General features: G+C 44.1%; 2 protein-coding genes across 2 annotated transcripts; one reads left to right on the plus strand and one right to left on the minus strand.

The window, feature by feature from the left end:
• The first annotated feature begins 4,425 nt into the window (after positions 1 to 4,425).
• erlec1 (endoplasmic reticulum lectin 1) lies at positions 4,426 to 10,142 on the plus strand. The gene is made up of 14 exons (XM_079687480.1): positions 4,426 to 4,755; positions 5,019 to 5,123; positions 5,824 to 5,904; positions 6,110 to 6,187; positions 6,283 to 6,346; positions 6,446 to 6,492; positions 6,596 to 6,819; positions 7,284 to 7,428; positions 7,519 to 7,680; positions 7,767 to 7,826; positions 8,408 to 8,532; positions 8,625 to 8,702; positions 8,834 to 8,909; positions 9,302 to 10,142. The coding sequence occupies exons 1-14, from the start codon at positions 4,615 to 4,617 to the stop codon at positions 9,371 to 9,373; spliced, it is 1,458 nt and encodes a 485-aa protein (XP_079543606.1). The 5' UTR covers positions 4,426 to 4,614; the 3' UTR covers positions 9,374 to 10,142.
• A 145-nt stretch (positions 10,143 to 10,287) lies between these two features.
• On the minus strand, positions 10,288 to 14,174 carry gpr75 (G protein-coupled receptor 75). The gene is made up of 2 exons (XM_079687479.1): positions 13,335 to 14,174; positions 10,288 to 13,000 (listed from the first exon to the last, which is right to left on the minus strand). Exon 2 carries the CDS (start codon positions 12,873 to 12,875, stop codon positions 11,241 to 11,243), a length of 1,635 nt encoding a protein of 544 aa, XP_079543605.1. The 5' UTR covers positions 12,876 to 13,000; positions 13,335 to 14,174; the 3' UTR covers positions 10,288 to 11,240.
• Positions 14,175 to 14,183: the final 9 nt, after the last annotated feature.

Raw genomic sequence — 14,183 nt, forward strand, 5'->3', positions numbered from 1 at the left:
GGCCCACACAGCCATGTTTCCAGCTCCAGAACCGGCCAATACAGCCATGGTTCCGGCCCCAGTTCCGGCCCCAGCAGCCATGGTTCCGGCCCCAAACCTGGCCCCAGCGGCCATGGTTCTAGCCCCAGTCTTGGCCCCAGCAGCCATGGTTCCGGCCCCAGTTCCGGCCCCAGCAGCCATGGTTCCGGCTTAAGTACCGGCCCCAGTAGCCATGGTCTCGACTCCAGTTTCGGCTCCAGTACTGGCTCTCCGGCCGACGCCAGCTCCCCGTGTCCTGTCGGCATACCGGCCGACTCCAGCACCTCGTCTCCTGTTGGCTCTCCGGCCGACGCCAGCTCCCCGTGTCCTTCGGCGTACCGACCGACACAAGTTCCCTCTCAAGTCCACTCTCAGGTCCCCTCTCGAGTCTCTTCTCGAGTCCTCTCTCAAGTTCCCTCTCAAGTCCCCTCTCAAGTCTCCTCTCGAGTTCCCTCTCAGGTCCCCTCTCGAGTCCCCTCTCGAGTCTCTTCTCGAGTCCCCTCTCAAGTCCCCTCTCAAGTCCACTCTAAAGTCTCTTCTCGAGTCCCCTCTCGAGTCCCCTCTCGAGTCCCCTCTCGAGTCTCCTCTCGAGTTCCTTCTCAGGTCGCCTCTCGTGTTCCCTCAAGTCTCCTCTCAAGTCACCTCTTGAGTTCCCTCTCAAGCCCTCACTCGAGTTCCCTATCGAGTCCCCTCTCGAGTCACCTCTCGAGTTCCCTCTCAAGTCACCGTTCGAGCTCCCTCTCAAGTCTCCGTTCAAGTTCCCTCTCGAGATCCCTCTCAAGTCCCCTCTGAAGTCTCCTCTCAAGTTCCCTCTCGAGTCACCTCTCGAGTTCCCTCTCAAGTCACCGCTCGAGTTCCCTCTCAAGCACTCTCTCGAGTCCTTACTCAAGTGCCGTTGGAGGTTCCGCTGGGGGCCCTGCAAACTCCATGTCCTGTCCCGTTGGGGGTCCCGCCGACTACTCTTCTGCCAGGGGTCCTGCCAATCCTATGGCCTGTTCCGTTGGAGGCCCCGCCGACTACTCTTCTGCCGGGGGTCCTGCCAACCCGATGTCCTGTGCCATTGGAGGTTCCGCTGGGGGTCCTGCCAACTCCATGTCCTGTCCCGTTGGGGATCCCGCCGACTGCTCTCCTGCCGGGGGTTCACCTGTCCCACCGGCTCCGGATCCTGTCCGGTCGACACCGGCTCCTGCCCGGCCTCCGGAGTTGTCCGGTCTTCGCCCTCGGGCCCGGCCCCCTGAGAGCCGCGGTCTTCGCACTCGAGCCCGGCCCCCTGAGTGCCGTGGTCTTCACCCTCGAGCCCGGCCCCCTGACATTTCCGGCCGTGGTCCTCTTCCTCGGACCCGGCCCCCTGACTCTTCCTGCCGCTGCCTTCGCCCTAGTGCCCAGTCCCCTGGGTTCGCCCGCTGTGGTCTTCGCCCCTTTTTGGACTCTGCCTTGCCCCCGGGCCGTCCGCCCGAGACCCCCTCCTCGAACTCTGCCTTGCCCCCGGGCCGTCCGCCCGAGACCCCTTCCTGGTCCTCTGCCGTGCCCTGGGCTGTCAGTCACGGCCCGTCCTCCGGATCCCCTCCACCCACCCTGATGGACGTTTTGGATTTTTTTATAATTTTTTTTGTGTTTTTTTGGTGTTTAGGGAAGTCTAGTCAGAACCCCCCCCCCCTTGAGGGGTGTTTTGCTGTTTTCCCTGTCATATTTTCCTCCTGGTTTATTGTCTGGTCCTTTTCCCTGTGTTTTTCCTCCTGTCGTTAGTTTCCCTGGTGTGTCTGGTTGTGTTCACCTGTGGCCCTTGTGTTTCTCCTCCCCTGCCCGGCTGTTTCTCATCTTGTGATTACTCCTCCCTTTATTTAGTCTTGTCTCTTCCTGTGTTCGGTGTCGGTTCATTGTTTGTCTTTCCTGTCTCCCCCCATTTTGGTCACGGTCAGTTTTGTTTGTTAATGCTACCTTGTGCTACTTGTGTTTTTTCGTGCCATGTTTATGTTCATCAACTTTTAAATAAAGCTTGTTTTTGTTTCTAGACCTTTTACCTTTTTATAGTCTGCATTTGGGTCCTACCTTTTCCGCAAACCGTAACATAATGGTAAATCTGTTGACCAGCACAAATAGAGCTAACTAATTAGAGTTACATATTATTTATTTAATACAAGTTTTAGAAACAACAATTTGCTGTTCAAAACTGCCAAGCTAGCTGTTTAGAATATTTGTGCTAAGCTAAACAGCTGTAGAAAAAATAGCTTCATATACAGACACAAAAGTGTTTACTCAACAGAATGTCTTGGTGTTCTTCAGCAGATGCATTTGGTTCAGTTATTATGTCAACTAACAACTGGGCAAACTCAACTCCATGTGCTGTCAAAGACTGTGAAATGCTGTTGAAATCTCCATAATAAGCTAGCAAGTGTATCTCGAGATATTATAGTCCAAGGTAAAAAAGTAATAATTTCTATAAAAAAGCAATGATTTTACCGCCTACGCTGTTTATCAGAAAGACCAAAACAGACAAGAGAAAAAAAATGCTTTCAGAATACACTATTGTTCAATGTCTTAATAGTTACCATGGAAACTATTTATCTATCATAAACACACTATCTATCATAAGCACACTATAAATACCATACACACTAATATAGGCAATTGTACATATTTAAATCTACACATAGGAGACAGGTGTGAGCTGTATGCGGAGGGGAATGGTTGAGGAGGATGGATGATCTAGTGGGATGTTCTCTGGCTTGTATCCTTCCCTGTTCCTCCGTATCCATTCTCTTCCTAATCCTCTCACTCTTTGTCTCAAAATCTCTGTTCAAATCTCTCTCATTTTCCCTTTCTCTTGTGCAGCACATATCAACAGCTCCACCAACAGGTGGAACAAGGCTCATCAGGTTTGCACTTCATCCGTCCAAGGCGCTCTCTACATTTCCCCCTGACAGTGTAATGCAACGCCACATATTTTCAAGGTCCATGCTTTAAATTTCATGATAACTGAGAGCCATGAGAACTGTTCAGGTGGGGGGAAATTATTTATGGTCATTCAACACACACTGCTGAATCAACAGTCACAGAAGAAAATAGAAAGGACATGGCAGGTTTGGAACCAAGCTCTCCTCATTGTCTGTATATAACACAACCTACAAATCTAGGAAATGCTCGGTAAATCAGCTCCACAACAGGATTTATTATACACTCCACATCTTCATACAGCCTCTCATCTCTAATTCTGCATGGAGCCCTTATACAAACAGGTTTAAGACACACTAAAACGTCAGCTCTATGTATTCAGCACACACACTGACACTATTAAACTTCTAAATCCATCCACTGGGGGGCAGAGATGAGGCCATCTGTCTTTGTGATCTGAAAACCTCTCTTTATACATCCATTATTTTATATCAAATGAGCCAAATGCTTCAGGCTAGCTGTGGCCTGTCGTGTTCAATCATAGCTTTCAGAGTACTTTACTCAGCAAATGAGGTGAGGACGTGTTTAGGTTTTGTAGAACATAAGAGAAATTGTTTCATCCATTAAAGCAGTTATACAAGAGAAGTAAATGTGTCTCTTCAGAGGTCTCTGTATTTTCACTACTGATCTGCTGACCAGCTAGAGGACATGTTGCTTTTTGTTTAGCCATTTAGCAAACCATCAAATAGCATTATTTTCAATCTAGATCTAGTTCTACAGTCTTGTGTATTTATTTATTTTTTAAGATGGAAATTAGCTTTTTTCACTTTGACCAGCATCCTTTTGGATCATTTACCTGTAAAGGCAAGAAAATAATGGTATGCTTTTAGTGTGCTTTTAAAAGAACACGCCGTTGAAGATAATCATACTTCACATATCTGCACATTTTCTAAATAATCTCCCAAAGTTGAGCTTTGCATAATTGGTATATTGTGTATATTTTCTGACTTTACAATATATGTTTTTTAATGGTACAGAATATAGTATTTATATATATAAATATTTCAGATTTGTTATAATAGTCTTAAAATATATGTTTTTAAATAGCTGTCATAACAGTCCTATTTTGTTTTATTTTGTTTTGCTACATATTCTTCTTTCTGTGTCTTTGTATGCACCACATTATACCAAAGCAAATGTTGTAAACCTACTTGGTAGTAAAACCGATTCTGATTCTACATTGAAAATAAGGTTATGTGGAATTTAGCAATCTCTTTGTGGTTGGTTGTCTATAATGTATATATATATATATATATATATATATATATATATGTATATAATGAGTTCTGATACTGCATGTAATACAAGCCTAGTCTGGACAGTAAAGGGACTTTTAGTAAGTCTACAAAATGAATAGAGTGAATGTAAACGCGTTATACCTGGTGTCGCCGCCAGAGGACGCTGCTGCTTTTTCAGCCTGACGCACAAGCGGAACACGACGTGGCAAGTAAACAGATCACTTCCTGTTTTCAGAACTGTATTGACATCCGTCTCATACCGTCCTATCTTACGCCGGTCTAAACTGACTTCCTCAGACTGTGTAATAGCTTTTCCTCCTCTGTAAGGCCGCTGTTGTGTGGGGGGAGCAGGCTGGTGGTCTACATGAGCAGCGGGCTGTAGAAGTCGAGCAGCCGGACAGGAGAGATGATGCCCGGTCTGATGCTGGTGTTGCTCGGGGGGCTACTGGAGGTCTGCAGCGGAGTATCAGCAAACCGAGGGGGGTATCCCTCCTTTACAGACGAAATCCCTTTCAAAATCCACTGGCCAGGCCCTGAATTCACACTGGTAAGTCTCATCGTTTACACTTACTTGAATATATTAGGGAGAAGTGTAACACACGTACTGCAACGAGATGCTACTGACAACTGTGTAGCTTTGAAGTGAGCTTGCACTATTTCCAGTTGATCTCCTCTTCCTTTACTGCCTTGTTTTGTTTTATGCTCCTGCAACACATCCCCCCCCCCCCCCCCAAATTGGGATTAATAAAGTACATATTATCTTATCTTGTTTTACAGTTAAAGTAACACACGTTTGTCTCTGGTTTTCAGCCATCTACAGGAGCTATTTACAAGGAAGATGACTTTGTAATCATGACCACAACAGAGAAGGAGAAGTACAAATGTATCCTACCCTCCCTGACATCTGGAGATAATGTAAGCATTGATGTTTTTAATTTCTCCAACTGATGACTGTTAACATTGTGACAGCTATTGGAATAATACAAAGCTGCTCAAGTGTATCCCACTGGGTAAATGCAACAAACTAAGGCTATTTTTTTATCTAAAAGGAACTTTGCATACTCAACTCTTCCTATGTACTGCGATACAATGAATGGTATCCCGTGTATGTCATGTATGTCATACAATGGAATCCGTGCTACCAAAGATGGTGTAACACTATGCTGTCATATTCTTGAAAAATGTCTGAGTGAGACACTGTTTAAGCTGCAATCTGTGTCATAATGTTGTAGTTCTGGTCACCATTAATACCTGCGCCTTCTTTGCTGCTATGGGGGGGGGGATGCAAAAACAACTATAACTGTAAAAAAACAACTATTATCAGTAAGGTTTAAAACATGTCCTCATTTTGACTTCTTTACCCAGGCCATTTAGTTAAGACTGGCAACACGCCTGAACAGCTGAAACTGAGATTTAAATACTAATTTATTGACTGAAACAGTAGGCCTTGGAAAAAAAGCATCTGCATGACATGGAGCAAGATTTGTCGAATATCTCGTAAAAACCCACTACATTTTTTTCTTTTTCAATCTTGTGTTCATTAACACAGCTCCATACTTCCTTATCTCTCTCTCCCTCACTCTTCTTGCGTGTGTTGGTGTCTTTGTTGACTTAGGATAATGATAAGGAGTACACCGGGCCCACCCCAGGTGAACTGCTGGAGCCACTATTCAAAAGAAGCAGCTGTTCATACAGGGTGAGACTTCTCAGGTTTCATTTTTATGTCCCATCATTTCCCTCCTGCTCTCAACAGAGAAACTGAAACTGTTTGAGTTCAGGCTACATTAGCAGAGCATAACTAAAAACTTGACATTATTTGCCTGCTGTGCTGCTGAGAGTGTTAAGATGATTTGAATAACTCCCACTCCCCCAAACCTTCTCTTGGCTTGTCAACATCGCAGATTGAGTCGTACTGGACCTATGAAGTATGCCATGGAAAGCATATAAGACAGTATCATGAGGAGAAGGAGACTGGTCAGGTCAGTGTTTTGAGATGGTAACATCATTTTCAGATGACATGAATAAGAAGCTGTAGTGCATTGTATACTAAAGGTTATACTTTGTGTTTCCTTAGAAAATAAGTGTTCAAGAGTACTTCCTTGGGAATATGGCACAGAAGAGCCAGTCAACGGAGACAGGTGAGTTCATACTTGAATGTGTTTTAATATGGTATTTAGCATATTAGTATTTTCTGTACTTCGCTCAAGTGAAATGTATCTTCTTTTTTTTTTTTTCAGATAAAGTTGAAGAGGCAGAAAATGCAAAACCAGCGGTTGAAACGGAAGTAAGTATAATAATAATAAAACAGCAGGAACCAACCAGATTTTCCAGACTTGCTTTCAATTCTCACATTTCATGTCTCCTTCATTCTTTCCCCTTGTGTCCAGGTGTCCTCTAAGAATATAGAAGGTCAGCTGACTCCCTACTTCGCCTTGGAGATGGGAAATGGGACCCCGTGTGTGCTGAAACAGAACGACGCTCGCTCCTCGTCTGTTCTGTACGTCTGTCATCCCGAGGCCAAGCACGAGATCCTGTCTGTCGCCGAGGTCACCACCTGTGAATATGAGGTGGTGGTGCTGACGCCGCTGCTTTGTGTGCACCCAAAATACAGGTAGATCTGTCAGAAATGATAACATTTAGATATCGTAATTGAATTCTTAGTACTAAAAGTATGTTATTGTCTCGTGGTCAGGATTCTACCAAAAGGCATTTTTCGAATTGTTAGGGAAATAATGCAACCTTGGGCTGCTGTGCTCTCATTGTTTTGTCTCCCTATCCCTGCCTGTTGACGTCAGCTGATAGAGGTGTTATAGTCCTCCTCCTGTTTTATCTTCTTATGCACAATGTTGATTATTCTCTCAGAACTAGCTAAATACATGGGTCTGGGGTAGAGATCTTCAGAATTGGTTTGGCAACCTCTGTGTACAGCACATGTCTTGTGAATTCTCCGGCCGAAGCTCCAAATAAACTATCAGTGTTTGCCATCAAAGTTCCTCCTCTCCCCGTGTCTCTCTGAGTCTTGTCTCCATTGCTTCAGAGGTTTCCATCACACTAATCGACATATTTTCCTTGCAGGTTCAAGTCCTCCCCAGTAAACGGCATCTTCTGCCAGTCTCTGGCAGGTTCCCCTTTGCGGCCTCTGCGGCTCGCTCAGTTGGATAAGGAACAAGAGGAGCAGCTTAAACCGCCTTTCAGCGCCGCCTCCGAGGCCCCCAGAGAGGTATGACATACGCGGATACGACAGAGGGGGAAACATGCAGACAGCGTGTACCTACACACCTGCCTCAAATATATCTTTGATGTTTTACAGGAGCCGACACCCCCAATCAGAGAGGAGGCCTTCTCCTCCACTCACAAACCCATTACGGTTGGAGGGCAGACTCAGGTCACTGTGGGCACCACTCACATCTCTCGCTTGACGGACGAGCAGCTGATCAGGGAGTTCCTCAGTGGCTCGTACTGTCTGCATGGGGTGAGAAATGTTCCATCTATACCACCTGAGCAGTTTTTTAACAAACCATACACTGAGATCTAATCATCTTCAAATGTTTATTTCAGGGAGTAGGGTGGTGGAAATATGAGTTCTGTTACGGAAAGCACGTCCATCAGTACCATGAGGTAAGGGTCCCCAAGCTAGTGTGTGCACGTCTGTGTGTAAGTGAGGGGATGAATGAGATTGTGATCAAGAAAAAAGTTCCCGTTTCCAGTTGCTTTAGGGCGTGCACTTCCCATTTATTTCACTATAAATAATTGTAGCTTTTTTTTTTACTTAATGAATTGCTTTAAAAAAAAACGAAAACTTTACTTCAATAAGTAATAATACATAAAAAGTAGTGACTGATTGAAGCTCCTTAGTTATTTAGAGAAAAACACCTTAAGCACCTAAAGCTTTCCTTAAGGTTAAAGTTTTTTTCTAACCAACAGTCTAAAATAGAGATAAATTGTTTATTAATGCATACAAATAAAAGTAGCATTGTGTGAGAAGCTGGAACTGAGGAACATTTGCTATCTTAAAAACAAACTATTATCCTTTTCTAAAATAAGTTGGCGATTACTATTCCACAAATTGTATTATTGAGTTGTTTCAGCTTTACTTTCATTTAGTAAAACATTTGTTGACTGTGTAAATATATATGTAACATTGTTCAGCACATTACACTGCATTTGCACACTGGTAAAAATGTCCCTTGGTGCCCCAGGATAAAGAGCAAGGGAAAAACACGGTGGTGGTCGGGAACTGGAACGCCATGGATCACAACGAGTGGGCCGCCAAAAACATAGCGAGATCCTACCAGCTCAAAGACGACGGAGTGCAGAAAGTCAAGTAGGCCGTTTTATATCTTTGAAAGCCTGGATCAAAATTAAACTGAGCTATTTGCTGATTCATATGCTAACATTTCCCCCGCTTCGTGACAGGTTGGTTTCCCACTTCTACGGCCACGGGGATCTGTGTGATCTGACAGGGAAGCCCAGACAGGTCATCGTGAAGCTCAAGTGAGTGAACAGTCATGTGTCCAGAGAGCATTCACAGCACCAGTTCTCTGCCCTGAGTCAACACATGAGTAAGACAATACCCCGATGTTTCCCAGCTGATCCACTCCTCTCATTTCTCTCCTCTCGGTCAGATGTAAGGAGTCTGAATCTCCCCATGCTGTCACGGTCTATATGCTGGAGCCTCAGACTTGTCAGTACATCCTAGGGGTAAGTTCTCTAGCGACACATGAGTCACAGTAACTAAAAAGAAACATGCTTAGAAGCACTATATCAAGTTTACACTGCACCTTATTATGCTAAACCCACCTACAGTTTTGAAAGTGAGTGTTCAGGCAAAGCTAATTGCAATGTTTTCAGTTGTACAAAAAAAACAACTATAATTGTTTCTAAAGTTGTTATTGGTTAATACAAATATATATGTTTTGTGTTTAGAGCATGACACAAGGAAGTTGTTTTAGTGTTTAAGTCTATCAGTAAGTTTCTCATACCATATGACAAGAAATACCTCCAATAAAGGGAGCAAGACCTTTGGTGCATTACTCTACTGGCAGTGCAGATGTGTGGTCAGTCTCGGTGATTTACATGTTTTCTCTTCCTAGGTTGAGTCTCCGGTCATATGCAGGATTCTTGACACCGCTGATGAACATGGACTTCTTTCAATCTCCAGCTAAACTGAAAGAAAAAAAAGGTCATATGACAGCAATGGCGCATGGAGGACAAAGAGAGACCAGACAGCGAGAGGTGCACTTGAAGAGAGAAAATGTATCATGAAACAGAAGCCTGTTTTGTTTGAGGAAGAGAGATGCCCATGACACTGCGCTCAAAGCCTAAGGCTAAACTTGATCCTGAGGCTGGACTTAATGTAGCTGAGGAGCACAGACACTGACAATGCTACATCACAGCCTTAAATCAGCAGGCTAGCTCAGACTTTTTGAAAACACAGCGGCCGGCGCCTCAGTCCACAGGGCAGCGCATTCATTGCCTGTACTCCATATCTATGCTTCACTTTGTTGATTAATTGCAAGCAAAGGAGTGATGAATCAGGGGATTCACAATCATCAGGGGAATCACAATATTCATGGTGGTGTAATTGTCTTTAAGGTTTATTTGTGAGTGTGATGTGACATTGATTAGCTGCTTGTTTGTGGCACTTTGTAGATAGGGTGAAAAGCAAGTGTTTTGCATCAGTGAGAATGTGCATTGTGTTAATTTACTGGATGACTGAGTTTAACTTATGCTTCAGAGCGTGCTGTGGAATGCCAACACAAGTGATTGGTTGATTCAAATATTCTTTAAGGTTGTTTTGAATGTACAGAACATCTGTGGGTTCCTGTAACAGGTATTCTGTGGTTTTATGAAGATCCTTCACCCTGCTGTATCGAAGGGGTACAAATCAATACTTTTCCAGCAAAGAATAAAAATGAACCATGAAAACCTAAATATACTGTTGAATTACCACACAGAATAAAAACGTTTAAAAAAAGATATAAGGAAATCATAGCAATACATGTATCCACCTAACAGTAATAGGGCTGTCATTGCCTAAAGTTTGCAAAATAATTTTTAGTGTTTCTCATGTTTTTCATTAATGGTGTGGACCATAAAATGTTAAATAATAAAATGTTTGTCTTTTAGAAATAATTATACTTTTGAGAACAGAAAAGCCATGCTGCAAGGTTTATTAAATTACATATTTATTAATGCATGACTGCATTTTTTTAAATAGACAGGCTCAATTATTATACCAACGCACTCAGATTAAAAGAATCATGTCATGAGGGTTCATCAATTACATTTCTTAAGGGAATTTACACTGGTGCTTAATAGAAACCTATATTATGGTGTACTTACTGTACTTTTGGAATTGCTATTGGTATCAATTCAATAAGGTATTTCAATATTCCATAAGGAAATTGTATCCCATCATGCAGTGAAGTGAGTTTAATTTGCCTTCTGTTGATCAACTAATCGCTTCATATTTTAATTGTATTTAAAAAGTGAAAGCACAGATCCACTGCACTTGCCAAACATTTATTGTGTTAAAAAGTGTATGAGGTTCACAAATACAATTCTCTCAAGAAGCAGAAGTTCATCAAAGTGCGACCACATGCCATCAACAGCCATGTGTTCCACAGCAGCCCGACACCACAGCAGCAACTTCAGCCAGAGAGGACACAGCAGTAATGGAGCAACTGCAGTCTTTGGCTGCCATGACACCTGCAGAGTATCGGCTTATAATGGCACATGCGTGTGCAACACAGAGGGGGGGATTTAGGTGAAAATGCAGTATCAGTAAAACAACAGTGAGTTTCTTTTTGGAACAGACTTTCATTACAAATCTATTGCTTGTTCTGAGTTTCATTGAAATGCTAATAACACTAATTTACTTTGTCCACTCAAGAAACATGTATTTCCACTGCAGAGGAGAAAAAAAGGTAAATACTGATTCCAAATACTTAAAATGGGCGTTTTTAAAGTTCCTCTTGATTTAAAGCCATGGCTTGATTGTCCAAACCTTTCTGTTAAGCAGCTCTTTGATTATACTGAGGGAATGGGAATCTGGTGCACTGAGGTGCTTTCAAAGTCTTGCAGTGCGTCTTGGTGAGTGTGGTAGTGCATGGCTACATAGGACTTGGCAAAGGCAAATGTCTGAGAGCTGACAGGCTGCAGGCTGGTGGGGGAGCTGGGCCCTGCAGAAGGACTGCTGTTGTATATGCTGTAGTAGGGCTCAATGCGGGTGTTGATGGGTGTCGAGGTGCTTGGCGGGCGAGGTTTGCGCGCACCTGTGGCCCTTGGACTTCCAGCACAGTCCCTGGAATGACTCGGCCCACAAGCCTGGTCCACCAGCCTCCTCTGTGGCTTGGGTGACAGAACATAGGCTGAGTTGGTCTCATGATGCGAGGATTTATTGCGATTGGCTTCCAGGGTGCCCTTCCCCATCGCATGCAGACGAGTCTTTTGCTTGCAACAGAGAAAGCCCAGTGCCGCCCACTGAATACAGCACAGCACGCGGCGGCGGAGGCCTGCACTGTTGCGCGAGTACACAAAGGGATTGATTCCCGATTTGAGGAAAATAAGCACAAAGCCACACAGTTCAAACTGGTAATGTGCAAAGTTACTCTCTGGTGACAAAACGTCCTGTGCCAGTGAAACTCCCATCGGCAAGCAGCAAAGCAGCACAGAGAACACAATAACTACACAGGTGACAACAGCCTTAGAGTCTTTGGCTGTGGCCAAGTTCACTGTAGACACCAGTTGACAGCAGGTGGCCCCTTGAGCGGCTCCAGGAACCAGAGGCTGGCTGTTATTGTTGATGAAAGAGTGTGTCTGGACGTTCTGTAGTTTGTTGTAAGTTTGGTTACGGTACATAGAAGGGCCTTGAACAGCACACTGCATGCTCTCAAAGCCTGCTGCAATGAGAGGCGGTGGGGGTGGAGGGCATGTGGCATCTACAGTGATGACAGGACATTTCCTCACTTGTGCGTTCTTCCTTAGTGTCTGAGCAATCATCAGGTAGGACACCGACACCACAGCTACACAAAAGGCAAAGTCTGCCAGGTAGACGTACAACACAACCCTGGCTCGTCCACCTCCGAGGCCAAAGTGGGGCAAGCAGGGTCCGTCTCTGCGTGGGTACGCCCGCATTGTGAGGAGGGCGGCCATGGTGAAGCTGGATGTCCACAGCAGGGCGGTGAGGGCCAGCGTGCAAGGGAAGGAGGCGGTGCGGTTGGGCTGCTGCCCCAAAACCATGCGCAGCCTGTGCAAAGCAATGACAGCCACCGTCTCCAGGGACATGATGATAAAGCCTGAGCTGGTCAGGTGGAAGGCGAAGCAGAAACTCTTTGACACACCGTCCCCCCCACCCGCATCCAGGAAGAGCACCAGTGCAAACATGGGGGCAGTCACACAGCAGATGAACAAGTCACAGAAAGAAAGGTTGAGGATCATGAAGTCAAAGTTGGTGCGAAACTTGCGGAACACCGGATCAAAAAAGGACAGGAATACCACAAGGTTACCATATGAGCCCAGAAAGAATATGAAAATGAGGAGAAGAGAGCAAAAGGTCAGGGTGGCAGTATGGATCACGGCCCAGCCTGACGCGCCATGGGTGCCATTGAAGCTCTGCTGTCTCGGCACATCCACCAGGTCTGATGGTGTAGCAGTGGTGTTCATTGTATTATTAACTATTTATAAGGATCCCACAGTCATCAATTTCAGCATTATTCCTCTGTATGGAAGGAGTAAATGATGATCACAGTGTCTTCTGCTTCCACCATTGCTGCTACCTTGGTAGAGTGCTACAAAGGATACAAAGTAATATATTAGCTGTGTGCAGTAGATCACGTTAATACATTCTTGTTTGATAAAAGGGATCAATGCAACTTACCATCAAAGGTAAAAAGGTACATTTAATAAGAAACTGCGATGCATTACATGTTAGACACAAGCTATAGTAGGCTATAACTATGCACCACTGCATTCGGCCAATTATTCCTTACTCCCCCCCCCGCCCCCATCTCCCCCCAACACACACACAGAGTCTGTGTATATCAGTGTTGTCCTAATGTATTTAGATTTCAAGCTGTAAAATAGCTTACATAATTTATAAAATGAGAACATATTATAACCTACCGTCTGTGATCGAATGTGCATCCATCAATGGTTTCATAAAGCCCATCTTGAATTTAAAGCATTATGATAGTAAGTGAACGCACCGCGGCTTTGAAAGATAAAAATGTATTTCAACCAGCAAACCGTCCAAAACAGAGACCTCCATAGAAAAACGCTGGAATAAAATGCGTTTCTTTACATGTCAGTTGATTTTCATCGCGTATAGGGCGAAAAAAGGAGAAAGCCTTTTCGTTTTCTTGGCGATATATCCATTCTTATACAGGAGCGACGGCCACTGGACGTGCACTGAAAAATGAGTATGAAGTCACTGCCTACGTATCTGGGCATGAGCATAACCACTGCATTCAAGAAGTCCATACGAAAAACTCACACCACTTCTCCCCATCTATAAAAACAGAGAGAAATGGCGTTTTCCACAGATTTAATACAAAGTTGGAATATTTGTAATGAGAACACCATATTCCTGTCACGTTAGGTGCAAACGGTTTGTCTCCCCCCCATCAACATACTGTGGCTTTTATGGAAAAATGGTGAACCCTATATAATTTATATTTCATTTTACGTTCAATTTTAGGTTTCATAACTTCGTTCGGAATATATTCGATAAATGCAACTAATGAAAAATATATTTTTTTCTTGCTTTTCATGCTGTCCTTTGGAACAGCAGCTTAACAACGTCGTTGCTAGGCGACACGCACAGGGGTGATTTTCTGATTATTTAAAGCATTTAAAGTCTGCTTTACTCAAATAAATTATCTGTAAATAAAATCAAAGAAATACCACCACATTGCAGTCACAGTTTCATGTAGATTAGTTACCAATGTTACATAATTAAGCAAGCTGCTTAGT

Source organism: Notothenia rossii (genome assembly GCF_949606895.1).
Source record: "Notothenia rossii genome assembly, chromosome: 6".
NCBI lineage: Eukaryota > Metazoa > Chordata > Actinopteri > Perciformes > Nototheniidae > Notothenia > Notothenia rossii.